Genomic DNA, 27,001 nt, shown 5'->3' on the forward strand with positions numbered 1-27,001 from the left:
AGAACTTCAAAAACAAAAATAAGTCGAGTTGGTCTTCTTTCAGTGTTTATGGATATACCATGATCTGGTTTACTGAAAACCTTCACAGACGTACTCTACCAATATTTTAGCTTGTTTCATTAATTTATTTGGGTTGTTAGAATAAAGAAGAGGGTCACCAAGTCCACTAGAGACCACCTGTCGGCTACAAAGAGATGGACGATGGATTAAAACCCAGTATTATTAATATCAGTCCAAATGTGTCAGGAGTCTGGATGTTTCCAGAACCTTCACCACCTCCAGTAGAAGAACAAGTACCGTCACGTCTTCACCAGTTTGGCGTCGGCTTGTTAAGAAGAGCTTCTTGAGTCTTTTCTCGTGCGTCTACATGAAGCTGCAGGTTAATGTGAAACATTCGGAGGCAAAAACAGACGATCAAACTGAATTTTCATCTGTGACATGAAAGCTGGCATTTTTTTTTTTTTCTTCAGAGAAATAATTGTCTGAACACGCCGTCTTTCTTTCTACGGGCTTATCATCGCGCACACATGTTCACTTTTCATTAGCCCACAGAGGAAAGCACCACTCATTGTTGGTGTGTTTAAACTGCAGACTGCTGCTCTGTGATGTATGTGGGAGTGAGGCGTCCTTGAGGAAAATGAAACAGTCTGTCAGGGCGAGTGCGTCTGAAGTGCTGCCAGAGAAGAAACGGTTGTGAAACAGAATACCAGAGGGAGGACGTGATCCAACACATCATGAGGTGTCTCGGCACAGAGGAAGGAGTCTGACGCGGCGTCGCGTTGCGCTGAGTGGATTTAAAAACATTTAGCTGGTAACGGACAGCAGGCGCATGCTCTCCAGTCACATCTGTCCATTGACTGGTGCACAGTTTATTATCACATTTATCTCAGCCTTCACTCCAGAGTCCAGAGTTTGGAGAAGAGTTTATAAAGGCCCCGTTAACGAACATTAACCGTCTCACTCAGATGCTTTTCCTCTCTGCTATCGTGTAAAACATCAGGTGAAATGTGTATTTCAGTAGCAGAACCTAAGCTGACTGTTTATGAAGAGTTAATAATTTAACTACTGGCTTATTCACGTTTTTCCAGCCTCCTAGCTAGGCTAACAAGTTGATTGGCATCGGTGTCTAGAGCTAAGCTAACTAATGAAAATGATGTGATGCTAGTGGACGTTACTTTTAACTTCATATTTGAGGTCAGACTAGCAGCATTCAGTTAGCTATTATTATTATTATTATTATTATTATTATTATTATCATTATTATTATTATTCATCCTCATTATCTGCTTCACTCACCACTGCTCCTTTTCCTTTCTTTTCTTTTCTCCTCTTCTTTTTCTTTCTTAAGTCTGAGCAATATTTCTCTTCATTTTGAGGCACATTGAAAACTTTGCCACTGCTGTAGTTTAAAGTTTGGGACCCTTTAAGGAGGTATCCTACAATAATTGTCCAGATGGAGGCCCCTTAGGGAGGCCTCCATCTATCATTGAAAACATAGTACATTGCCTCTGCTGTAGTTTTAAGTTTGTCCAGTTGGGAGCCCCTTAGGGAGGTCTTCTACTGTCATTGAAAACTTCATACATTGCCACTGCTGTAGTTTAAAGTTTGGGACCCTTTAAGGATGTAGCCTACCATAATTTTCCAGATGGGGGCCCCTTAGGGAGGCCTCCATCTATCATTGAAAACATAGTACACTGCTACTGCTGTAGTTTAAAGTTTGTCCAGACAGGGGGGCCTCTTAGGGAGGTCTTCTACTGTCATTGAAAACATAGCACATTGCCACTGCTGTAGTTTAAAGTTTGGGGCCCCTTAGTGAGGCCTCCAGCTGTCATTGAAGCTAACATAGTACATTGCCTCTGCTGTAGTTTTAGGTTTGTATTCAGGTGGGGCTCCTTAAGGAGGTCTCCTTCTGTCATTGAAATCTCCATACATTGCCTCTGCTGTAGTTTAAATTCTATTGGGCGGGCGACCTACCGGCCCCGGGGCCCCTGGTGCAGCCACAGTGGCAGTGAAAGCTGCTGAGAGGTGACTTTGCATGAGTCACATGAGTGTGATCGATAACATCGTTCTGTCAAAGGTGATGAAATCTGCTGAAATGCAGCATCTTCAGAATTTTATCACATGATCTCAGTCGCGTGGTTCAGTTTGAACGGTGTCGAAATCCTCAACGGTTTCCACGAAGCTCTCCGATCAACAGTCGCTGTTAGAGTTCACAGAGCGGCTTCAATTATCTGACTTTAAACAGACCCACAATAGAAATATTAAATAAATAAGAACTAAACTCTGAGCTGGAAAATTAAATCCAATAAAAACCTTCACTGGCTTAAATCAACCGTTTGTTTTTATTTTAATATACCGTATTAACACATTGGACCTAAAATCACACAACAAACATAAATCCGAGTAAAAAAGAGTTTGAAAATCACAAACATGTTTAACTGCTGTTCCTAATTGGTCCACCGTTTTAGTAAACGTAGTTCTATAAATGTTCTTTGCACTAAAACGAAGGGAAACAGTTATTTATAGGTTATTATTATATTCTTATGTTACTGGTCCGGCCCCTTTGAGATCAAATTGGGCTGTTTGTGGCCCCTGAACTAATATGAGTTTGACCCCCCTCCCGGTCTAGTACAGTAACACGGCGGGACCGCTATCAGGTCTGAAGCAACACCGTGTACCAACATGGAAAGCGGCAGCAGGGAGATTTATTTCAGCTGCTGCTGCTGAACGCCTCCTCCTGAGAGGCTGTGGATGATCAGATAGGGCCCCGCTGTGAAGAGGCTGCTGATCTCCTCCTCCAGGGCCAGGTTTTTCTCTCCGGGGGCCGTGAAGGATACCCCCTCCACCGGACCATCCATCACGGCCGGCCCTGGGTATCACCTGCTATCTCTCCACCTGCCCTCCTCCTAACCTGAGAAGGAGCAAATATCTCCTCAGACGAGAGAGGAGGGAGGGAGGAGGGAGGAGGGATTGTTAGCCCCTCTCCTCTTCTTCCACCTTCCACCAAGGGTTCAGCTCGCGTCCCGCCCCGCCGTCTCCCCAGGACCTTTATCAGGGCGACGGCTCTGCTCATTAAGGAGTTAATTTTCTCCCTGGTATCTCTGATTAGTATAGTCAACCTAAAGCACTGTGAATTCTTTAAATTTCCTTGCTTGTTATCAAAAAGAGAGAAGAAGAAGAAGAAGGAGAAAAAAAGATTGGAATGAGGGGGGATATTTAATCGTTTAAGTAGTCTTCCTGGGGAACTAGATTTTCTTTCTTGCCTCTCATTTCTCTTCCCAGCAATGTAAAGAAATCTTTGCTGAAAGCCGGCGCAGCTCAGTAATTCAGTTTTTTTTTTAAGCGTGAGGATGGAGGGCAGGGGAAGGAGGAGGGAGGAGGAGGAGGAGGAGGAGGAGGAGGCGGGAGAGGGAGAGGGAGAGGAAAAAAAAAAACGACTTGATGAAATTCCGCTATCAGCTCCGAACCAATATGCAAAATATCTCGCTGGAAATCAAATAGCTATTATGTTTTCATTTCCACGTCGGCGTATTTGCTTAATGAAGAGGAGACAGATCAGACCGGCAGAGAGAGTCTGCAGGAGCCGATAACCGCCAACGGCTCCCAGCTATCCGCACGGAGTGACGCTCCCAGTCACCGGGAAAATAAAAAATAAAAAGAGAGAAAAGAAAAGAGGATGGAGGGGAGGAAGGTGATGGAGTGGAAGGGATGGAGAGAGAGAGAGGGAGAGAGAGAGAGTGAGAGAGAGGGAGAGAGAGGGTGATATCAAAAGGGGACAGAGAAGAAGAAGAAGAAAGAGGTGGAGGCAGCGGTGGTGGGGGATGAGAGATAAAGACGGAAAGAGAGGAGGAGGAGGAGGAGGAGGAGGAGGAGGAAGGAGAGACTGAGAGAATGTCAGAGCTGAAGACTTTTATTAGGATGAAATGTTCAAAATAGAAACGTGTGTTTAAAGGCCTGTGGTTTTACTGCAGCGTCTAAAGTCACTGTGATCACGCCACTTCATTAGGTACACTAGTGAATGCATTCTGATGTAACAGACCTGTGTTAAATCTACTCGTCACCACGGCTCCTTCATCACATGGTCTCAACCGTGGGGCAGTGAAGTCCTTCTGTCAGCCGACTCTGTTATTAACAGACTTTAAATAGACTCACAATAGACACCTTCAGATAAATAAAGAACAGTTCAATAATTTACTCTGAGCTGTTCACTCTAAAAATAATCATGAATCCAGTAACTAAGATCACAGTGATGCAGCCTTTGTCTCTTCCTGACAGTCATCTTCTTTACAGAACCTGTAACCGTGACTGGACGAGGAGTTAAACCATTAAAGTGTCTGATATTACAAAACAATAAAATAAACATTTTTAGCCTCACAGATTATAGTAGATTATAGTCTGTATTTAAATATATATTCCTACACCAACAGTTTTAAAGACGTTCAGTTGAGTGTTTAAAAATGAAAAGCCGACATATTTTAATACGATTCTTTCATTTTCCACATACACTCCTTTGCCAGTTCATTAGGTACACTAGTGAATGCATTCATTAATATAACAGACCTCTTTTATCACATGGTCTCAACCGTTTGGTTCAGTTTTAACAGCGATGAAAACCTTCGATCAACAGACGCTGAACTCTGACGCTCCCAGAATAGAAACCTTTGAATAAATAAAGAATAATGTTCAATAATGTTGTTTTACTCTGTTCAGACTAAAAAATAAATCCAATAAATGAGTTCACCAACTTAAATGAACCGTTAAATCCAGCAGGTTAGTTTCATCTTTACCTCAAAGTAAAGCTTCCTTTCTGTCTCCTCGTCGGTGGCGTTGATCAAACCGAATCAGTTCCCGTCTCTAAACTGGAACGATCCCAGAACACCTGCACATCCACCACTCAGTCAGTGATTTAGTCGTGTTATCAGCTGAGTAGCGTCTTGTTTTCTACCTTCGTTCGTGTATCGCTCACAGACTTGAGGATTTAATAGTGGTGCTTTTATTTTGAAAAAGGCCAATGATCTAGTGATCAGTTTAACTGATGCTCTTCTGGACAAACGTGTGAAAGATTAAACTCATTTTTAAACGTAGAACCTTTGACTCAGATTGAGGAGGGCCGAGGACGTTTCCTGCTTCCATTCAAAATCACTTCATTTAGAGACATTTCAGTTTCACAACATTTTAATGTTTTAACTCTTAACGTCCTCTCAGAGTCTGAGTTGTGGTTTCTGCTCCATCTTCTAGTTTCTCATCTTCTTTGTCGTCAGACGTCTTAAATCCTGACGCTGCTGCTCTCAGAGCTGGAGCTTCGGTCCTGATCTGGATCTAAAGGTTCATCACCAGAGGATGAAGGAGGTGGAGGATATTTAAAAAAAAATCATCTTCTTCCCTGAATTCAGCATTTCCTTAAATCATTTAACTTTATTTCAGTCCATGTTCTGATCAGATTCTGTTCTCAGTTTCTGATCAGTGTCTGTTTTCCTGTTGTATTGAGAGAATCATTCATTTCTATCGTTCCTGTTCCTGTCATCTGTTTAACAACGAGTCCATCAGCAGCTGTTGTTTCGTTTTTCATTCAGACCAACGGGATTTATTTTGGTTTGATGAACCGAGGAGCTAGCTCCAATCGTTCATGTGTCTTTACTTTCATTCAGCTCTTTTTAAATCCAAGGAGCTTCATGTCGTGTTCGTTGACTACTCTCATTGTCTTCCTTCTTCTCTGGCCTGTATCTGTTCACACCTTCTTCTCACCTGTAGCCTTTCAAACACATTCCTTGGTCTAATCCATGTGGAATCTTGTAATGTTGTGAATCTTTGTCAAATCAAATGAGATATTTAAAAGAGAGACGGTCACCACCTTCACACTTAGTCATCAGGACAGACCAGACGCAGGTTCTGACATGAAACACCTGCTGCTTTCCTTTGTTTCTTCTTAGATTTCTAGATATTTTCAGATATTTATGAATCGATATCAAATGGAGACGGATGTGAATCATAAAACCAGCCCTGGTGACAAGTCTGAGAAAATCAAAGAGACGTTTTGTAGAGAGAGGATTGATTGAGGTCAGCCGTCCTACAGGACTGACAACCCTTCCACCATTGTCACCCCCCCCCCCCCCCCCCCACTGCATTCTGGGTACTTTATCAACATCACATTAGGTTGTGGGGATCAATAAGTCCTTAGGGTTTCAGATGCTAACGGCCGAGGAGAGAAAGCTGATTTTTATTGAGGCTGAATGTATGACGGGTCGATGCGTGGAGCAGCCGGTGGAGGTGGAGGTGGAGGTGGAGGTGGAGGTGGAGGCCGTGGAGCCGTGATAAGGAGCCGTGCAGCGCTGAGGGAAACTGTTTTAAAGTGCAAAGTTGATTAAAAGTGTTTCCTCGGCGGTGGGTGATTCTCCGGCTCTGATCAATAAGTGGCTCCTCTCCAGCGTGACTCGGTGTCAGGTGCCTTCGCTTCCCTCTCGAGAGCTCACACATCCTCCTCTTCTCCTCCTTTCTTTCTCTAAATATCCTCTTTTAATGTTTCTCTTCACAAGTCTCTGATTTCCTGATACAAGCCTCGCCTCTCTCTCTCTCTTTCTCTTGCTTTCAGGCCCGATGTGTTTTTTTTTTGTGCGGCGGGCGGGTTATTAGCGTGAGAGCGGCGAGGCTTGTGTCTGTTTAATCAGCTTGTTGAGCGCGCAGGTTTGATGTGTGTTGTCTCTGTGTTTAATCAGCGAGCGGCTCGCTGCAGGTTTGATGTGGACGGAGAGTTAATAAAGCAGTATCTTTGGCGCCTTCATCAGCTGCACTTCACTTTGTTCTGCCTGGAAGACGAGACGGCTGAAGAAGTCCTGCAGCTCCGCGCCGTCCCGCCTCCATCTTAACTTTATCCTTCATTTCCAAACCGTTTCCTGATCTCGGTAATGTCTCGGCTTCGATCTCATCAAATAAAGAACTCTGGCTCAGCTGCAGTGGATGCTGAAAAGAACAGACAGAAGTACTGACTGGTTTTCCTGGTGATGATTTGTTCTGGTGTTTATCTGCTGATCCATTAACAGACTCTTTGTTCCTGGTGATTGATGGAGATCATGTGACATGCGTCAAGTAAAAATAATGAACATTAACGAGGTTATATTTTAGTCTATGTTTGGGGGCATTTTTTAAAATAGACTAAAGTAAATTACATTTTTTTTTTTTTATATATTAGTTTCTTTCAGGCCATTTTTATTTTATTTTAGTCTATATTGTTTTATTTTATTGTAATTTTATTTTATTAAAATAAATTAAATGAATGTAAATAAAATTAAATAAAATTACATTTTATTTTATTTTATTTTATTTTATTTTATTTTATTTTTCCAACCTAAACACATTGGTACTAAAAGTCTTATTTAATAAAAAATAATAATTTAATTTCATTTAATGTTTTTATTGATATTGACATTGATATTCATATTTTGGGAAAATAATTATTTTATTTAATTTTATTATATATTTTCTGTTACCAACGTTTTAAGACTTATTTATTTATTTTTTATTATTTATTTTAATAGAAAAGATGATTTTTACTTTGTAAAATACTGAACTTAACTCTAAACTAAACTCTACGTATCTGTTGAGGATCTAAACACATAAATACACATGTAATGTATTGATCTCAGTCTGGTTCTTGAATCTTTGCTCATTTTTCTCTTTCCTCCATCATATCATTTTTAAAAATGAAACCCGTCCCACGGTTTACGTCTCATGTCAGAGGTCAGCCTCTAACCCTGACCCTCAGCTGTTCACAGCTCTGGTGACCTGTAAATACAGAGCGCCTCCTCACAGCTCTAGTCCTGATCTTTCCTCGCTGCTCTGGAAGTTTTCATCATCAGCTGAGAAGTTTTCTTGACGCAGGCCTGAGCGTGGCCTCCAGGCTGCAGATCCTAGAAAGCCCAGCTCCCTCCTGCAGAGCCTCGTGTGGCTTAACGTCGTCTATTCTTCTTCTCACACTTCAGTCCAATTTTCCAGGATATCACGGCGTAACAATTAAACTTTAAAAGTGGAAAACCAAGTGGAACTTATCACACAGACCCCCGCCATCCTCTCCGCCAAGCCTCCGAGACCGGAGGAGGAGGAGGAGGAGGAGGAAGAGGAGGAGAGAGGGAATATTTCTCCTTGGATGAAAGAGGAGAGAAAGTGGAGCTGAAACTTTTTCCGGCTCCATTTGATGTGTGAAAGCAGCGATGCAGCGATTGATTCATTAAACCAGAGCCGTAATGAGGGAGAGAAATCATCGAGTCAAACTTACATTTTAAACAGGAAATATAATTGGAAATTTTACACAGAGAAGTCCCTTTGTACAATTATGATTAAAGGAAAATTAATTGTATGAAAATGTCCTTATAGATACAGAAAATTAGATCTGGCAAAGCTCGACAGACCTCATTCTAAAAATATTGTGTACAGGATCGATTCTCTTCTTCTTCTTCTTCCTCCTCTGCTCTTTTTTTTTTTTTTTATATTATTATGAAGGTCCAAATCTAGCTGTGTTAATTTTATCTGAAATTAGAGTGAACCGTGCAGGCGTGGAAGTTGAAATTAGCCTAAAGATGTTTCATTTACAAAGACAGAAACACTTTGTCAGCCGGCGATTGTTTCCCAGCATTATCTCCTCCTGCTTTTTAATTGCTTTGGAAGTGAAATTAACCGAATTAGAAAAATTGCCTCTCCCTTCTCTTCCTCTACAAGCCTCTTTTATTCACGGGTATTGTTGTGCGCTTTGTATAGATTATAGCCTCCTTTTGTTCCAGCATTGTAAATATATACGCCCCCCAGTCACGGCTTTAGCTCCGAAACAATCCCCGTGTTGGTTCGACACAACCGAGCGAAAATTAATTTACAACCTGTCTGTGTGGAGGCAGGAGAGGGGGGGTGGGGGGGGTGGGGGGGTGGGGTTCTCTGGGTGTTAATTTCACTCTGGTTTAGTTACTCAGGAACAACGTGCGCCCACCCTCCTTGACTTTCCAGTACATCACCATCAGGCACGTCTTGTTTTCTGCCTCTGAAGCGTCTGCAGCACATCTCTGCTCTAATCCTCTTAAACAACTGGTTACCCTGAATTAATAACTCCGTCAGGGAAACCTCTCGGGACCTCACTCTGCCTCCTCCTGGTTTCTAATAACTCAATCATTAATGAGGATGGAGTTTATTTTACTTATTTTATTTCATTTTTCCAGCACAGACGTCACAAATGTCTTATTTTGGTAAAATTATTGTTTTATTTTATTAAGTTTGGTTTATTTAATTTAATTTATTTTTTAAATTTAATTTCATAAATTTTTTTATTTAGTTTAATTCAGTTACTTTTTTAAAATTTTGTTTTAATTTAGTTAAGTTACTTTTTCATTTTAATTTAATTTAGTTTATGTTATTTTCACATATTTTATTTTGTGGGAAAGATAATAAATATTTTATAATTGTTGAGGAAAGATAATCCATAGGCTCTCTGTCTATATATGTATATATGTGTAATTATAATCTATGTAATTATGCAGATGAGGCGGAAGGAACTCGTCCTCTGACAGAATAAATACGACGGCGTCCACTCGGAGCCTTTAACATCCGTCACATTAAATCCACATTAACTGACTCCATTTCTTTTTTTATTTTATTTTTTTAGGATGTAATCTTCAAACGGGCTAAAATAGATGAAAAGTCCTGTATAATTACTCTGGTCAGCAGGGATTATGAAACTGTAATTGATAGAGATCAGCCCGGCACTAATCACTCTTTTAGCTGCAGTTTTTAGGTATACTGTAATTTGGCCCCGGGGTCCCCCTTGGCTCCGTGCTATTAATCTTGTGGATTAAACCGTTGAGCGTGTCCAATGCTTGAAACCGTTCTCTTCAATGAGTCCACTTATAAAAATTAAAAAAAGAGAGGCTGTCCCTGTTTCCTCCTCTTCCTCGGAACAATCATCCACTGTCGACCTGCTGTCCTCTGCTCACATACACTCTTCATCATCCTCCTCTTCCTCCTCCTCCTGCAGGTTCCCTCGGAGACCTGGACGGCGGCGAGGAGAACACGCCGGACAACCTGAGCCTCTCGGGGGAGGACGGAGGAGCCTCGGACCAGGACGACTCTGCAGAGGGCGACGGCTGCAGCCCTCGGCCGTTCACGCCGCTGCACAACGAAGGTGAGGAGGGTCGGTTTTAGACGCCCGGTCTGATCCTGGGTCAGATGGTTCTCAGAGAGGTTCCCCTCAGAGAGGTTCCCCTCAGAGTTACGGACACGTCCAGAAGAGACATCTGGACTCAGGTGTAGTTTCATAAAGACGTCTCACCACAAGACGATTCTTCACTTCACAACAGACGTCATAAATGCCATATATTAGTAAAATAATAATAATTTTATCATAGTTAATTAATTTTAGTTATTTTATTTATTTATTTTAGTTTATTTTAGTTTGTTTTATTTTTGTTACTTTTTCTATTTTTTTTCTATTTTTTTTATCTTAGTTTGGTTAATTTTATTTATTTTGTTTATTTTAGTTATTAAATTTATTTATTTTTTCTTAATTTGTCTTTTTTTTATCTTTTATTTTATAGTTTGGTTTTATTTATTTTGTTCATGTTATTTTAGTTATTACATTTTTATATATATATATATATATATATATATATATATATATATATAATTTTATATATATATAATTATATAATTTTTTTTTTTTTTTTTTTACATTTTTTATTTTATCGTAGTTTGATTATTTTATTTTATTTTATTTATTTTGTTCATTTTATTAATTTAATTTCAGTTATTACATTTATATTTTATTTTAGAAAACTTTAAATCAGTGACTGTGGTCGTAGATGACCCGTTGCCACGGAGACCAGGTCAAATGATGTGATCAGATACATGTGTCACATCTACTAGAAATAAAAGAGGAGGAGGAGGAGGAGGAAGAGGAGGAGGAGGTGAAGACGGAGAAGAAAAAGTAAAGCAGGAGAACATAGGAGAAAGAGGAGGAGATGTAAACAAAGGAGAAATTGTAGAAGGAGGAGAAGAAACACCAAAAGAGGAGGAGAAGGAGGTTGAAGAAATGTTGGGGAGGAGGAGGAGGAGGAGAGAAATGGAGGAGGAGGAGGAGGAGGAGGACAAGGAGGAGGAGATGGATGAAAGTGGAGGAGAAGCAGGAGGGAGAATAAAATAGAAGAAAGAGGAGAAGATAAGAAAGAAGGAGGAGGAGATGGAGGGCACTTGTTTCTCCTCCATCTCCTCCATGTCCTCCTCCATCTCCTCCTCCTCCATGTCCTCCTCCATGTCCTCCTCCTCCATGTCCTCCTCCATGTCCTCCATGTCCTCCTCCATGTCCTCCATGTCCTCCTCCTCCATGTCCTCCTCCTCCTCCATGTCCTCCTCCATGTCCTCCTCCAGTCCTGAATGTGTAGAGTCTTAGAAGACGACCAAGATGTCTCCACGTCTCCATGGTCTCTGTCCCTCCTGGTGGCTCCTCACCTGATGTTGACCCCACGTGGAGCAGCTGTGCCTCCAGCTGTTAGAGGAGGTTACCATGGTTACCTCCAGATGTTCAGTGTCAGTTGGTGGTTGTTGGCGTCAGACTCGTGTCCTCAGAGACAAAGAGCAGCGTCTCTGCAGCGTCTCCTGATCCGTTTGGAGGTTTCCATATTTGTCCCTCTTTTATCTCCAGTGCTCCCCCCCCGCCCCTCACCCCTGCCTCCCCCCCCCCTCCCCCCCTCCCTCACTGATAGCAGAGTTTTTCACTCATATTTCTCTTGACTTATTCAAGATTTCTCTGCCTGTGTGTGTTTTTTATTTAATCTCAAATATTCCTGCTCTTGTGAAATTTTTTGGGGCTGGAGGTGATAAGCGTCTGTTGCTCGGCTCGCTTTGATAAACCCATGGAAATTCTGTCAGGTGCTAATCGAGACCAGATTAGAGATTAGAGATTAGCCAGTGTGTGTGTGTTTGAGGTCGGGGGGAGGTGGAGGAGGGGGAGGAGGAGGAGGAGGAGGAGGAGGAGGAGGTGGAGGGTTAGATTGAAGAAGAAGAGGAAGAGGAGTCGGTCTGAACACACATGAGAGGAGCAGTCGATAACAAACTGACTCTGCTCCTTGTTTCTCTGTTTGTGTTCACACACCTCCTCCCTCCACATCACTCTGTTGATTTACTCCTCTCTCTCTCTCTCTCTCTCTCTCTCTCTCTCTCTCTCTCTCTCTCTCTCTCTCCCCTCCCCCTCTCTCTCCCTCTCTCTCTCTCTCCGGGGTTCCTCGGTTGCCCGGCGCTGCCATTTATCAGTCCTCTGTAAATCAGCCATGTTTGACGAACCTGCTCTTTCAACCTGGGATCAATACCAGGTCTTTATCAGGACGGGCCTGGCTAATAAAGGGGGGTGAGTGGAGGGGAGGGGGGGAGGAGTCTTATCCACCATCTGGAAGACACACACACCAGTCAAGCATAACATTATGACCACCTTCCTAATATTGTGCAGGTGACTCATCAGAGAATGGACATGGGCCTTCTGAGGGTGTCCTGTTGTTAGTGGGGGGGGGGGGGGGTCTTTGAGGGGAGGGGCCTCTGTGGATCATCCCACAGATACTTGATCAGTTTGGGATCTAGTGAATCTGGAGGCCAGGTCAACACCTTGTGCTGTTCTTCATGTTTTTTTTTTTAGTTGTTCCTAAAGTGTTTTTGTGTGTGTGTCTGTGTCAGGCTGCATCCTGCTGGGGATGGCTGCTGCCATCAAGGAGTGTCATTGCTATGGGGTGGGGGGGCCTGGTCTGGTCTAGGTGGGGTGGGGGTGCCTGGTCTGGTCTAGGTGGGGTGGGGGTGCCTGGTCTGGTCTAGGTGGGGTGCCTGGTCTGGTCTGGTCTAGGTGGGTGCTACATGTCTAAGTAACATCCACACCAATGAATGCCAGGTCCAGAAGTTTCCCAGCAGAACATTGAACTGTCACAAGATGGTCGATGTTATTGACGTCTCCTGTCAGTGGTCATAATGTTGTGGCTGATCAGACACTGGTTATAAACGTCTGAGAAACTCTCTAGTCTCTCTCTCTCTCTCTCTCTCTCTCTCTCTCTCTCTTCTCAGAATCTCTCTACTGTTGCCGCGGCGACTTGAGTTCCCTCTTTCATAGCAGGCGATGGCATCGATGCATCACAGGAAGCTACAAGATAAAAATCCGGTGCTGCCGCTGATAAGTCGACACGTCACCTCCCTCTGACCTCTAATTGTCGCGGCCTCGTTCCATCCAATCACGGGGAAATTCTCTAAACTGTTTTTCTCTCTCTCTCTCTCTTTTTCTTCTCTCTTTTCATCAGAATCTGATTAGATAGACGAGAGGGTGATGCAGAAACAGATTCCTCTGGTTTCAGATGTCAACACGTGTCTGTTCGCGTCCCTGCTCTAACTCTGATCAATTAAACACTTTGTCTTATCGAGGACGCATCGGGAGGTAGTACAGCTGTGTTCCCAGAATGAGTTTCAAGCACGCTGCTGAGTTCCTGCAGCATTGATTCATGTACAGATATTTCAGCTTCTTAAGTTTTTTAGGTTTTTTCCACCGATGAAACAGTCGAGCATCGTCTGCAGCTCCTGATGAGTTCCTCTCTGACATGTTTGGGACCTTTACTGGGATCATTTGGCTGATTTAAGACGTCCAGGAGCTGGTCTGGACTCTCTCTGTTGGGAACTGACTGAATTATAGTAGTGTGTCTTTGTTTCTGTCCTCAGACTTTTTAAATCCAGTCAGAGTTGGAGCTTCTGACCAGTCTAATCTAATCTAATCTAATCTAATCTAATTATAAACACGTAGAATAGACGTCACAGTAAATATGACGTCGTTAGCTCTGACTCTATTCTGTATTTATCTTGTATTTTTGTAACGTCTACATCTCTCCACGGGCATCAATAACGTCTCATCTAGGACTGGATTTAAGAATTAAATAAACCCATTTTTCCCGTTCAGATTGATCAGAAATAATCGGAAAGATCCAATATTGATTCATATAAAAAAAAATAAAAAATCCTCCCATCATCTTCTTAAACGTCCTCCGTCTCCTTCGTCCTCTGGTTTTAAACCTTCAGGTCCAGATCAGGACAGAAGCTCCAGCTCTGAGAGCAGTGTCAGGGTTTAAGACGAGAAACACCACAGACCTCCAGAACCGAAACCAGGAAACCAGTAACGATACTCAGCCTGACACGTGTTCCTAATATTTTGACATAGTAGTCAGTGGGCGGGGCCAAATAACAGAAGCGTCCTCCAGGTGAATCAACACCTGTCTGACGCTGCTTCTTCATCAACTCAGATTAGAATGGTGTACCTAATGAAGTGGCCAGACTTCATCCCAACGTCCTGGAGTCCAAGTTAACGTCTGAACTATTTACATTTTATTAAAACCAGTTAAAAATGTGAGGAACTTACACCCACTGGCCAGTTTATTAGGTACACTTGTAGAACGACGTCATGACTTGAGGAGATGATACGTATTTTAGAACAAGCTGTAAAGTCTCTACCTCACTGAGAGCAAAGATCATTATTGAGGAAATACAACTTAAATTTACACCCGCTGGCCACTTCATTAGGTACACTAGTGAACCCAGTCCTGCTCTAAATCTAGTCTCCATGAAGGTTCTGGTTCAGCTTTGGTTTCATACGTTCTTTTTATTTCTTTTCTATTCTATTCTATTTCTCTTCATCTTGACCAACGTGTCGACTCAACGCTGCTTCAGAACAAAACACAGAATTAAAAACCAAACGTCTGAGACACGGAGCGCTGCAGAAGTTAGGAGGCGACAGATTGTTGGGTGACTTTGCCCTGCAGGTGTGACAGAGGAAGTTCAGCTTATCAGATTGATGGAGACTGTCTCGCTGTGGAGGGGGGAGGGAAGGTGGGTGAGAGGGAGGGAGGAGGGAGGAGGGAGGAGGGAGGGAGAGGGTTTGGCAGAAAAGTGTCTGTCGACTCCTCCTGATACCTGCCTCCCTGTCTGAGATGATATGGGAGATAATATTGATAATATTAAACGCAATAACTGTGTCTCCAGCTCCTCTCTCCCCCCTCCCTGCCTCCCCCTCTCCCTCCCTCGCTCCAGCCCCCTGCAGGATAAAATCAATGTGCCATTCAATGTGATTTATAGCTGAAAATAATGGCACTGTTTAGGCGTGGGGGGGGGTTATGGTTGAGAAGTGGACGTGACATGAAACTGGATGATTTATTTGACGATGCAGATGTTTGCCAGAGCGTCACGTGGTCGGTCGGAGGCGTTTATGGCCCCGGCATCGATCGGCGCTATCGCTGCTTTTATCGGAGCGGGAATGCGAGGGTAAACACGGCCTTTGTGCAGACGGCGGAGGTGTTATCGGGGTGGAGGCTGGGGGACGGGGACGGGACGGGGGCGGGGACGGGGACGGGGGGGAGGAGGAACCAGACAAAGGACAGAAGGAGGAAGGAGGAGACGTAGAGCGCTGCTACGATGAAGTCTGAAGTCTCCATGGACACCACTGTCCCACTACTGTTGGATTTCATTATGGGATGTGTTTTATATCCCTGCTTCAACTGGGATAGTCCTCCAACCAATCAGAGACACCACATTAAGCCCCGCCCACTCAATCTGATTGGCCAGGCAGTAGAATCAGTTCCCAACAGAGAGACTCCAGATAAACTTTACTACTCCTCCACTGATCGGAACCAGAACCAGAACCAGAACCAGGACCAGAACCAGGACCAGACCTGGTGGATGAGGAGTAGAGGTTGTGGTGGTGGTAACCATGGTAACCTTTACTAATCATCACCAGGTGAGGGACAGAAACATGGAGGTAGAGAAACAAGATGAACCAAGATGGAATCAATGTGGACAGAGACGATGGAGACGTGGAGACATCTTGGTCGTCTTCTAAGACTCTACACATTCAGGACTGGAGGAGGACATGGAGGAGGAGGACATGGAGGAGGAGGACATGGAGGAGGAGGACATGGAGGAGAAGGACATGGAGGAGGACATGGAGGAGGACATAATACTACATCACCTCCTCTTTCCTGTCCCCTTTCTTCTCCTTCTTTTCCTCCCTTTCTTCCATCTTTCTGCTTGTCCTTCTCATTCTCCTGCTCCTCCTCTTTCCTCTATTTCCACCTCCTTCTCCTCCTTCTCCATTTTCTCCTCCTCTTACTTCCTGCTCTCTCTTCTTCCAGCTCCGTATTTTTCTTCCCCACCTTCTTCTCCTCTTCCTTCCTTTCCTCCCTCTTGTTCTTCCTTCTATTGTTTTTCTGTTTGTCTTCTTCTTATTCATCTTCTCCTCTTTATTCACCTCCTCCTCCTCGTCCTTCTTCCTCTTCTTCTCCTTCTTCTTGTCTTCTTTGTTTTATATTATCCTCTTCCTCCTCTTTCACATCCTTCTTCTTATTATTTTCCTCTTCCTTATCCTTTGCCTTATTCTTCCTCCTCCTCTCTATTCTTTCTTCCTCCTCCTCCTCCTTCTCTTCTTTGTTTTAAATTATCCTCTTTCTCTTCCTCCTTCAACTCCTCCTCCTCCTCCTCTTCTGTTTCCAGTAGATGTGATGCTCCTCTTCATCAGTGAAGATGTTCTGGTGTGAACTCTTGTATCTGATCACATCTTTTGATCTGGTCTCCACGGTAACTCGGTCAGTTTCATTTCAGAGCCGTGCAGCAGTTACTTCTTCTTCTTCTTCTCCAGTGAGTGTTTGGCGTTCTGCCGCCTCAGCAAATAAAAGGCGCTGATAAAACGAAGTAATCAGATAATCAGACGAATCGATCGAAGTCTCTTAAATGTCCGGCCTCCACGTGATCCGGTTCCACGCCGTCAGCTCTTGACTCAGCCTAACCCTTGGTCTGCTGATGGTGTAAGAGCAGAGGAGATGTTCAGGTCAGATACGGAGCCGCTGTGATGCAACTATTAATCTAATCTCAACTAATCACGAGTCTCGCTAATAGGGAGGGACCCGGCGCTGCGATGAACCCGCTGATACCAGCTGAGCAGCCAAAGTTCAGGCCTCGCGTATCTTATATACGCTCTCTGGATAAACACTTCTACATCCAGGCACGCACGCACACACACACACACACACACACACGCACGGCCACGTGCAGGAGCCAACATGGACGCCTTTGATCAGCGCGTAATCAGCTCGATCGATGGCGGGAATATCAGCGCTGATTACAGGAGCACGGGAGGAGGAGGAGGAGGAGGAGGAGGAGGAGGAGGAGGAGGAGGAGACGAGTACACCGAGAAAAAAGACAAAGGGTGGGGCGGGGCGGGGACCGTCTCTACGTGGAGAGGAAACGCTTTAATCAGCTGCTCTACGTGTCGACCGTTGAGTTTAAAGGTTTGTTTTTTTTGTGTATTCAGAGCCGAGGACGCACGACTCCGGAGGTGGTGGAGGAGGAGGAGGAGGAGGCCCTGATGGCGAAGACGCCGAAGGGGAGGAGCTAGCGCAAACGCACAGCGGCAACGAGGAGGATGAAGAGCAGCACGAGGAGGAGGAGGAGGAGCATGACGGCAGGGATGAAGACGAGGAGGTGTCATCGTGGAGAGGTCCAGGTCAGTCTCAGTTTAACCGTCCAGCTCTTTAGTCTTTTAACGGACTCTGTTCTTATAAGAGTCTTGTCACGTCTCGCTTAGATTCATCGTTTCAACCAACACAGAGAAACACAAAAATCTGGATCATGTCCCCAAGTCAACAAACAGCTGTTCATGGTTCTGATCCGACGGTACTTGTTATTTTAATGGAGGTGTGACCAGACGTTAATACAAGGTCTGAACGGAGGAACAGCTCCCCTAAAGTGAAGCTGAATCAAGTAGAGCTCCCCCTGGTGTCTGGCTGCAGTATAGGTCATTAGCTCCACCCCCTCCATGTTAGTGGGAGGGGCTTGGGCCAAACGAAAACACTAAAATACACGTCAAATACATTTTTTCAACGGTGGTTTCTGTCATTTCAGGTAGTTAATATAATGTTGATGGATGTTCAAGAGTCTCTTTTTTGGATAAGTTTAGTTTTAGTTATTTATTTGACGCTATAGAAACAGGATATGACATAACAGACTGTTCGTTGTCATGCCAACTGCTCCGTAAAGCGAGGCCGTGAGAGTTGTAAACAAAATTCAAAAACTCAGTCCAGTCTATAATCCAACATCTCCTTGTAACAGGTGGAGGTAGAGCAGAGTGTAGTGTTAATTAAACTAAAACATGAGTGAGTCTGGAGGAAGTGTGGGCGGGGCATCAATATCACGGCTCCACGTGGCTCCGCCCTCAGACCGTACTGATCAGACTCTGGATCCAAACTCGCAAGATGGCGCCGCCCGTATCCCCGGGAACATAGAGTCAGTTTGACCAATGAGAGGAAGAGGAGACGTGGTGTCCATGTTTATATACAGACTATGCTTCTGAACGAGGCCTCTGTCAGCCATCTTTGTTTGAATAACCTTTCACTGAGCGTCGGTGAACGAAGTCGTACAAGATTAATCTGCAGCTTTAAATGCTAACCCTGCTAGCATGCTAACCCTGCTAGCATGCTAATCCTGCTAGCGTGCTGTTAGCCTTTAGAGCTGCAGACTGACGGTGTGTTTGTGTCCAGACGTTGTGTCGTCCTGCAGATGTGAACGTGACGGAGGAGAATTTATTCCAGTCGTAACAGAAACACAAACACACACACACACGTAGGCGGCAAAGAGAAGATAACAAGTAAATCGCCATAATTTTATTATTTATTTCCTTCTTATCGAGCTTTGTTTGGTTTATTTATTTCTCTCTGACTGTTGTCTTCAATGAGTTAAACAATGCAAGAAGATTACCGCTCTATCTGCCATTCTTTCCTTTTCAAGCTGCGCACGTTTTATGTCCGTCCGTGTGCGTGTGTGTGTGTGTGTGTGTTTTAATTCCTGCGCTGGGGAGGAGAGGATGTGTTCATTATCGTCCCGTCCCAGCCTCGTCCCTTTAACAGTAATTGGAGCGATATTAATTGCTGTGCGGTGGCTGGTTGATGGTAGCGCCATGATGCTGCACTGATACGGCCCCCTCGCTCTTTTTCTTCCTCTCCTCCTCACAAAGTAACTGCCGGGTGAGTGAGTGAGTGAGGGAGTGAGGGAGGGAGGGAGAGGGATGGGGGAGGAGGAGGAGGGTGAGAGAGTAAGGGAGAGAGATAGCCCCTCTATCAGCTCCGGAGCAGGCGCTGTCTTTATCAGGAGCACGATTGGCAAAAAGGAAACTTTGACCGGTCTGAATTTTTCTCTTATCGTCAAGCCCCCCCTCCCCACCACCACCACCCTCACCACCACCCCCACCACCACACTCCCCTCTCTCCCTCCCTCCCTCCCTCCCTCCATCCATCCACCTTCTCCTCCTCCTCCTCCTCCTCCTCCTCTGGTCTCTCCATCACTGCTAACAACCCCACTAAACCCTCCTCCATCTTTTTCTCCTCCTCCATCTTCTCATTGTTTCTTCCTCTTCCTGGGTGTCACGGCGGCTGCTAACGTTTCCTCTGCTCATATATAAAAATGTTCAACCCCCCCGGGTACGACGTGAACTCAGAGGACAGGTGTGCAGCGGCTGGTATGGAAATAAACGGGGTTTTATCTCTGGAGCGCTGGCGTTCCTCTCGTTCCTCTCGTTCCTCTCGTTCACTCCAAGAAGAAGAAGAAGAAGCTGAAGTTTGTAGGTTTTTAGTTTCTGTCTGAGCCTCTGACTCCAGCTCACGTTTGTTTCATGACTATTTCAGGAGCTCTGTCTGGTTTTTATTCAATCTATTTATTTCAGAATAATAAATATCTTTACAAAGAGAAAATGTCGCTGATGCTTCAGCAACAAAATGAAAAGATAAATTAATGAATCTGCCCCAACGTTCACAATTATCTGCTGCAGATGGAAAATACACGCACCGGCCACTTCATTAGGTACACTAGTGAAGTCATTCTAGTCTAAATAATGTTGAGTTGATGTAGAAGCAGCGTCAGAAAGGAGGTATGATCTTTTCTAATGATGCAGTTCTTGTAGAGACGTTAAATTAAAGCTGTAATTATTAATGAATCAACTGACACCTTCTCTCATTACTGAGTGGAATTCATTTATTTATTGTATTTTATGCAAACGGAACATTTCTGACTTCTACAAATCAAGGAAGTCAAACGAATAAATAATGAAATGACAGAGTTAGATCAGAATAAAAGAGAAACAGGCAGGATTAAACTGGATCCAATCAAACACTAAAGCCTAGCCCACTGAATACGGTGTCAAAATATTAGGAACACGTGTACTAATTTCCTCAATTGATTTATTTAAACATATTTCAGTTTTAAAAATAGCAAATTTTGCAGAATCCTTACGCTGGAGCTTCTGTCATGATCTGGATCTAATGTTTCTGACCAGACGATGAAGGAGGTCGTAGAGATTTAGAGGATGTTACGACTCGGTATCAGATCTGGTAAACAATAATAACCATTATTACGTCTGCCATTATAATGCTTTATAGGAAATCCTCTGCTCTCTGACGCTCGTTTCCCATTCATTCATTTTCAGTGATTGTTTAAAGTTTCAGGAGCCAGAATATGTTTTTATAATAAAGTTGTAACCCCACAGGTTTATGATAACCGTATTATTATAAAGTAGTAAAGAGTTTTTCTTTTTACACACGTTCACGTTCTTTCCTTCCTCTTTCCTATTTTTACGTCTGTTCATGCGTCTGTGCAGCTTCTCTGTTCTTTAGTTATTCTAAAATAAAATCTGCTTTTAAACTTCCTGCTGACTCTGTTAATTACACGTTGGAAGCCGAAGAGAAATCAGAATAATTCTGCTCTGAAATCCAGTAATTCTTCGATAGGAGCGTTTTAATTTCCCTCTCTAACCTCGCGATAAGGATCTCCCCATTTATTCAAATATTTTTTATTCACATCGGTCTTTGTAGGCGTCGTCATTATTGTTCACACGGCCGATATTAACATGAATGAGAGAAAACAACAACAGAGCGTTTAATTCATCCTCTGTGGCTGCGTTGGAGATAATTCAGCTCATTACTGGACACCACATTCCTCACCGCTCCGCCGCCGCCGCCGCCGCCACCGCGTAATGACTTGTTTATGTGTCCATCTGAATAAATTCACAGATGATACCGAGCACGCCTCCTTTTTAGTTTCAGAATTTATTTTTTTTGCCATCAAACGTCGACTTTTAAAGCAGCATTTAAAAAAAAAAAGAAATGAAAGAGGTGATAAGTTGGAATGGATTAGAGGCTTCAGCAATTTTCAGTTTCTGTTCGTCCTGAAACAATCAAGATGATGATGGAGGGGGAGGGAGGGTGAGGGAGGGGGAGGGAGGGGGGAGTCTAGGTGGGAGCTGGCTCCTATCGGGGATTTCATGATGTGCTAAAGCCGCCGTTTTAATCTGCAGTGTGTCCATACTGCATGATACGCAAAATAAATTATGAGGAGAAGGAAAAGAAATAATAAAATCTTCTCAACGACCTTGTAGCTGCAGCAGCAGCAGCAGCCGGGTGGGGTGAGGTGGGGGGGAGGGAGGGGGAGGTAGGGAGGGAGGAGGGAGGGAGGGAAGAGGGAGGGAGGGGAGGGTCCTTATTTTCTCCCTAGCTGCTTAAAAGTCTTGATATGTAAATGAGTGTCACAGTAATCCCTCGACATTGACTGGAGATCCACACACAGTCTGACAGCCAGCGGTACCTCAGAGGCCTTCATCATCATCATCCTCATCATCATCTTCTTCATCATCTTCATCATCGTCTAGATCCAGAAGTTCAATCCAACTTTATTTATAAGGAACCTAAAACATGTCATGTCCTGGGACCGTCTCAGCAATGTTCTTCTTCTTCTTCTTCTCCTTCATCTTCTTCTTCTTCTCCTTCATCTTCTTCTCCTTCATCTTCTTCAGTTGCCAGGGTACATCCTATATTTCATTGATTTCCTCCTCTCAGGTTTTCGTCTTGTTTTCCTCTAGTTGTCTGGTCAGACCTGGACGTGTCCTCTGAGGACCATGAATGACTCTTGTGTGGACGTGATGAAGGTCTGGTCTGAGTTCAGAGTGTCCTCTTCAGACCCAGTCCGTTGGCACTAATGCATCTTCCACATTACAGACGGTCCTAATGGACTCAGGGGAGCGCTTCGGGTCGGGTCGACTTCATTAAAACGTCTCTGGTCAGAAGAGATCAACTCCTGGTGGTGGAGGTGGAGCTGGTAGCATAAAACTAGCTTCAGAGCTAACGCTGTCAACATGGACTTCAACTAGGCTTCAGTCAGTTAGGATCAGCTGATAAACGTAGGCAGCTCAGAGGAGGAAGAAGAAGAAGATGGAGATTGAACAATGTTCAGCTTTTTTAAAATCCCATTAGACGTTAGTTTTCAGTCTGGTCTTGGTGCAGAGACCTTCACGATGGGAACAGAGTTAAACTAATTAATGGGATTATATTTTTACATTTTCGAAACATTCCTGCAGAGGAAGGTGTTTCTGTGCTAAATTCCTTCACCACCTCCTCCTCCTCTTCCTCCTCCTCCTCCTCCTCCTCCTGTCCCTCTGTTCTCTGTTTTCCTGCTAACCCAGCACTCCTCGCTCCTTATCCTCCTCAGCAGAGTTATTTAAATCACCTCCTATAAAGCATTATAATGGCAGGCGTAATAATGGTTATTATTATTTACCAGCCTGTGTGTGTGTGTTGGGGGGGGGGGGGGGGGGGGGGGTTATCATACGGTATTTAATTATAACGGAGCGTGAAGCTGCACTGGATGCAAATGATGTCCTGACGGCCTCATTTATTGGGACTGAGACGTCGGCGTTTGCAGCCTGGAAACTTCCTGTTCTTCCTCCTCCACCTCCTCCAACCTTCTTCCTCCTCCTCCTCCTCCTCCTCCATCCTTCTTCCTCCTCCTCCTCCTCCTCCATCCTTCTTCCTCTTCCTTCATCCTCCTTCATCCTCCTGCTGGATCTCGTCATGGTTGAACTTTGACATGATCAGATGTTTGTGTTGAAGCTTCCCTTCGTTTAAATCCAAACCTGCAGCTCCAGAACAAACCAGACGGCTCCTTTCCTTCTTCTTTCCTTCTTCTTTCCTTTTTAAGGCTTTTAAGTTGAAGTATTTAAAAAGCAGCGCAGCATTTTTTTTTTAATGGGACCTGGATTAAAAGAAGAACCCTCTCCCCTTTCTGATGAGGAGCCACTATCTCTGTTATCTGGTCAAACAGGAGCATCGACGGTTGACTCCCAGCGTCGGGGGCCAGATGTCATCTCCAGACTGGTCGGGGTTAAAGAGGGTGAATGAGAACGAGAGAAGAAGAAGAAGAAGAAGAAGAAGAAGGGATAGAGGGATAGGGAGAAGAAGACGAGGAAGAAGACTGAGTCTGGAGTGTGGTGATAACTAATGAAGAGAGAGAGAGTTGAGGTTATGGTTTAAAGATCAATGAGAGATTTTAAGAGGAGCCATTCAGATATTAGAGAAATTAAAAAGGTGAAGAAGATAGAGGGATGAGGGAGATATGGACAAAATGACAGACGGTGGCGTCAATGCTGAAGAAGATTAAGATGAATATGAAGATGAAGGAGATGAAGATGATGATGACGAAGAAGAAGAAATGATGTGCTCAAATATTATAATCTATTAACAACCCTGTTTATTCTGCTGGATTAAGTCTTTGAAACGTGAAATTGTTGAAAGATCAGAAGAAAAATCACATAAAACAAAAGAAAAGCTTTAAACCAACAGAACTGAGGACCAGCAATTACACGTGTTCCTAATATTTTGTCATAGTGTTCAGTGGGCGAAACTAAATAACAGAAACTTTAATTTAATCCAGTTTAACAGCATCACAACCTCCATCCTCCACAATGATCATCAGGTGAATCACCTCCTTTAAGACGCTGCTTCTTCATCAACTCAACATTATTTAATGCAGATTATTCTGAAATAAATATAAGAAATAAAAACACACTGAGCTCATGAAATAGTCACAAAGCAAACATGAGCCTCCGACAGAAACCAAACTAAAACCCTGATGAGATCAGAAGCTACAAACTTCTTCTTCTTCTAACGTGGAGTCCAGGACGTTGGGATGAAGTTTTATGGAGCAAATGTTTCGTGACTAAAGATCATTTCATTGGACAGAACTGTTGCCACTAATCTATTCTCCCTGGCCACTTCATTAGGTACACTAGTGAAGTCGTTCTGATCTAAAACCTCCTTCAAGACTTTAACAGCTTGTTCTAAAATATGGATCATCTCCCCAAGTCATGACACACACACACAACCAACAGGCTAGTTAGCGTGCTAATACTCGCTAGTTAGCTAAGCATCTTTGCTTCATGTTATTAGTTTTTATTGTTGATATATGACAGTGTCAACCATCCATCCATCCATCCATCCATCCATCCATCCTGTATCTGCAGCCAGCAGACTCCCATGTCTCCCAGGAGGACGGCGTCCCCTGTGAGCTTCCTGTCAGCTCCACCTGTCAGTCACAGCTCGGGGACGATGATTGGCCGTCATGTGTCCAGAGGGTTTGTCTCTGTCTCAGGTGTGAGGAGACGTCAGGCTGAGTGTTGTTGTTGTCTCCATTCACACTTCTTCTAATATTCAGACTTGACTCAGACCAAAGTCCATTCACTTTTTCCTTAATTTTACACAAACCAGTTGTAGCTGCTTGACTAAGGGCCAATTAATTTGGTCCAATTTGTCGTAAGCAAATTCAGTATGACTACTGTTACTGTTACTACTATCACCACATTAAGCCCCGCCCCCCACGCAGTCTGATTGGCCTGGCCTTGAGGTGATTCACCTGGACGATCATGGCACGCTGACTACAGTGGGGTGGCCAAAATACTAGGAACAGCACATAGAAGTTGCTGGTGAGTGTATTTTAGAGTAGAAGTTGCCCTCGTCTCCATCAGCCACTCCTGATCTACACCACATATTGTGACTGTCACACTCTCCCCCATCTCCTCTCTCCAGTCACTCTGTGATGCCTCCCCCCTCCTCCCCCCCGATGATTGATAGGCACGAGGCCCTAATCTAAAGGAACATTTCTCTGCTCTGTCCGGCCGCTATCAGCCCAGTAGCTCCAGAGTTGTGAGGCGCTGGCAGGCCTGGCGCTGGTGGCAGGACGGGACATTGGCACGCTTGATTAGCAGCCTATTATCAGATTCCTGGCCTCTCCTGCAGCCACACCACATCCTGCATACCTTCCTCCAAACACAGAAACACACTCACGGCTGCGTTAGAGTGTCGCGAGCTGCCGCTGCAGAGTTTAATGTAAAAAAACAGCCGGGTTAAACGTCCAGACCGTCGTAAAGTCTCAGAAATGACTGATAAGGTTACAGCGACGCGTGTTCACCTGTTGCTGCAGGTGTTTCTGAACATTCGAGTTATCAGCGGAGCCTCTGGATATGACTGCCTGTAATATTAAACAGATACAGGCTGATAGAAGACAGGAATATAATGAGTCTGCTGTTAGGGAGACACAACGGAACATGTGTTACCCTAAGAGAAATGAAAGCTGTGATAAATGTTTTTAAATGGGGATGTTTTCATGTGAGATTAAGTTTAAACTCACTTTAAAAAAAAAACACTCAATCTGTCAGAGTTTCTCAGTAAAATGCAGCTTCTCATTTTCTCTACATTTCTACAGAATAAAATCTTCTACAGCGTTAAAACAGAACATCCGAACTGATGATACTGTTGATCACATAATTATTTACTATATATATTTAATACATAGTGTTGATCTGCTAAAGGTTTCTTCCAACACTTTCCCTGGGGAGTCCCGTTCGGACCACTATCAGTATTTTTATGGATTCTATAATGTGCACAATTCTAGTATTAAAAGGTTTACGGGGTAAAAACAAGAACATTACGTTCGCACTACTTACAGAAATTTAGTTTTAGAGGTCTGTATATGCAGAAACAAACTGATGGAAAGCGGTGTTGCTATGCTAGCTATTAGCATCACCATTAGCGTCAGCTATTGACAGTCTTTGTTGAGTTTTTGTTTGTTGAGTTCTTGAGTCCTCTGGCCGCCAACGAACAATCAGACTGAGCTCCCTGGCGCTGCTGTCTGGTTGGTTTGGATTTATGTTTTTATTTAAACATCCACCTTCTTACTCCATAATTTGAAACGAACATAAACGTTGCGATGCATCCTTGCTCCTCTACATCTGAAAACCTACTTTGATCCATCACTGGAGCTTTAAACGTCTCTTATTTGTTCTTAAACTGGACTAAACTCAGTGGAAGAGTTTAAAACGCTGACGCTGCTGTCTGGTTGGTTAGCATCTGCTAGCATCTTAGCATCTTGCTCACGTATAGCCGTCGTGCTGCTGTAGTTGACCTGTATTTATTTTTATGAAGCATCCTCAGAAGGTAGCGTCTTTTGGCATCCTCCTGTTCCCAGTCTGATCCATCCTTGGAGCTCTTAACGTCTCCTGCTCTAAAACATTTTTAACTGCCACTAAAATCTTCAGGTTCTCTGTGAAGCGGGAGCGTCTAAAGGAAGGAAGTACTCTCACACATGTCCCTCATCCTCACAATATCTCTTCCTTATCACGTTCATGTCTCTCTCTCTCTGTATCTCTCTCTCACCAGCTTCCTTCCTTTATTAGACAACAATCACTTGTTTTCCCGAGTTTTGTTTCTGCAGCAGCAACGGAGGGAAAATAATCTATTTGGAGACGAGAGCTTGTGTAATCGTTCCACAGACTCTAACTGTCTTTAAAATGAGTTCCTGGTGTGTGTTTCAGCTGCACTGATGAGTTTATCCCTCTGGTTTTCTTCCTTACACTCGGCAGCAGCGAATACAAACTTCCCTCAGACTCTCCTGTTTAATCGTTGAACCTCTAAATGACCCCGAACGAGTCGAGCGAGTCTATCAACTTTTTTTCCGCGGCCCCCGCTGCTGCTGCCGATACCGGCCACGATTGAAACGTCCTCCTTCTTCCTTTTCTTTTTTCTCCACGGCAGCCAGAAGGAAGTTGTAAAAGCAGACATGAATTAATGATTGAATTAATTATCGGAGTCACATACCG

General features: G+C 43.8%; 1 protein-coding gene across 1 annotated transcript in view; it reads left to right on the forward strand.

Annotated features, from left to right (window-relative positions):
* The window catches only part of zfpm1 (zinc finger protein, FOG family member 1), a 90,632-nt gene that overhangs the window by 31,217 nt on the left and 32,414 nt on the right, over positions 1-27,001 (forward strand). The window contains exons 2-3 of the mRNA XM_084555538.1: positions 10,010-10,156; positions 17,345-17,536. Of these exons, the coding sequence (XP_084411664.1) occupies positions 10,010-10,156; positions 17,345-17,536 (339 nt within the window). The remainder of the gene's footprint in view (positions 1-10,009; positions 10,157-17,344; positions 17,537-27,001) is intronic.

This window comes from Chelon labrosus (assembly GCF_963514085.1).
Source record: "Chelon labrosus genome assembly, chromosome: 11".
Lineage (NCBI taxonomy): Eukaryota > Metazoa > Chordata > Actinopteri > Mugiliformes > Mugilidae > Chelon > Chelon labrosus.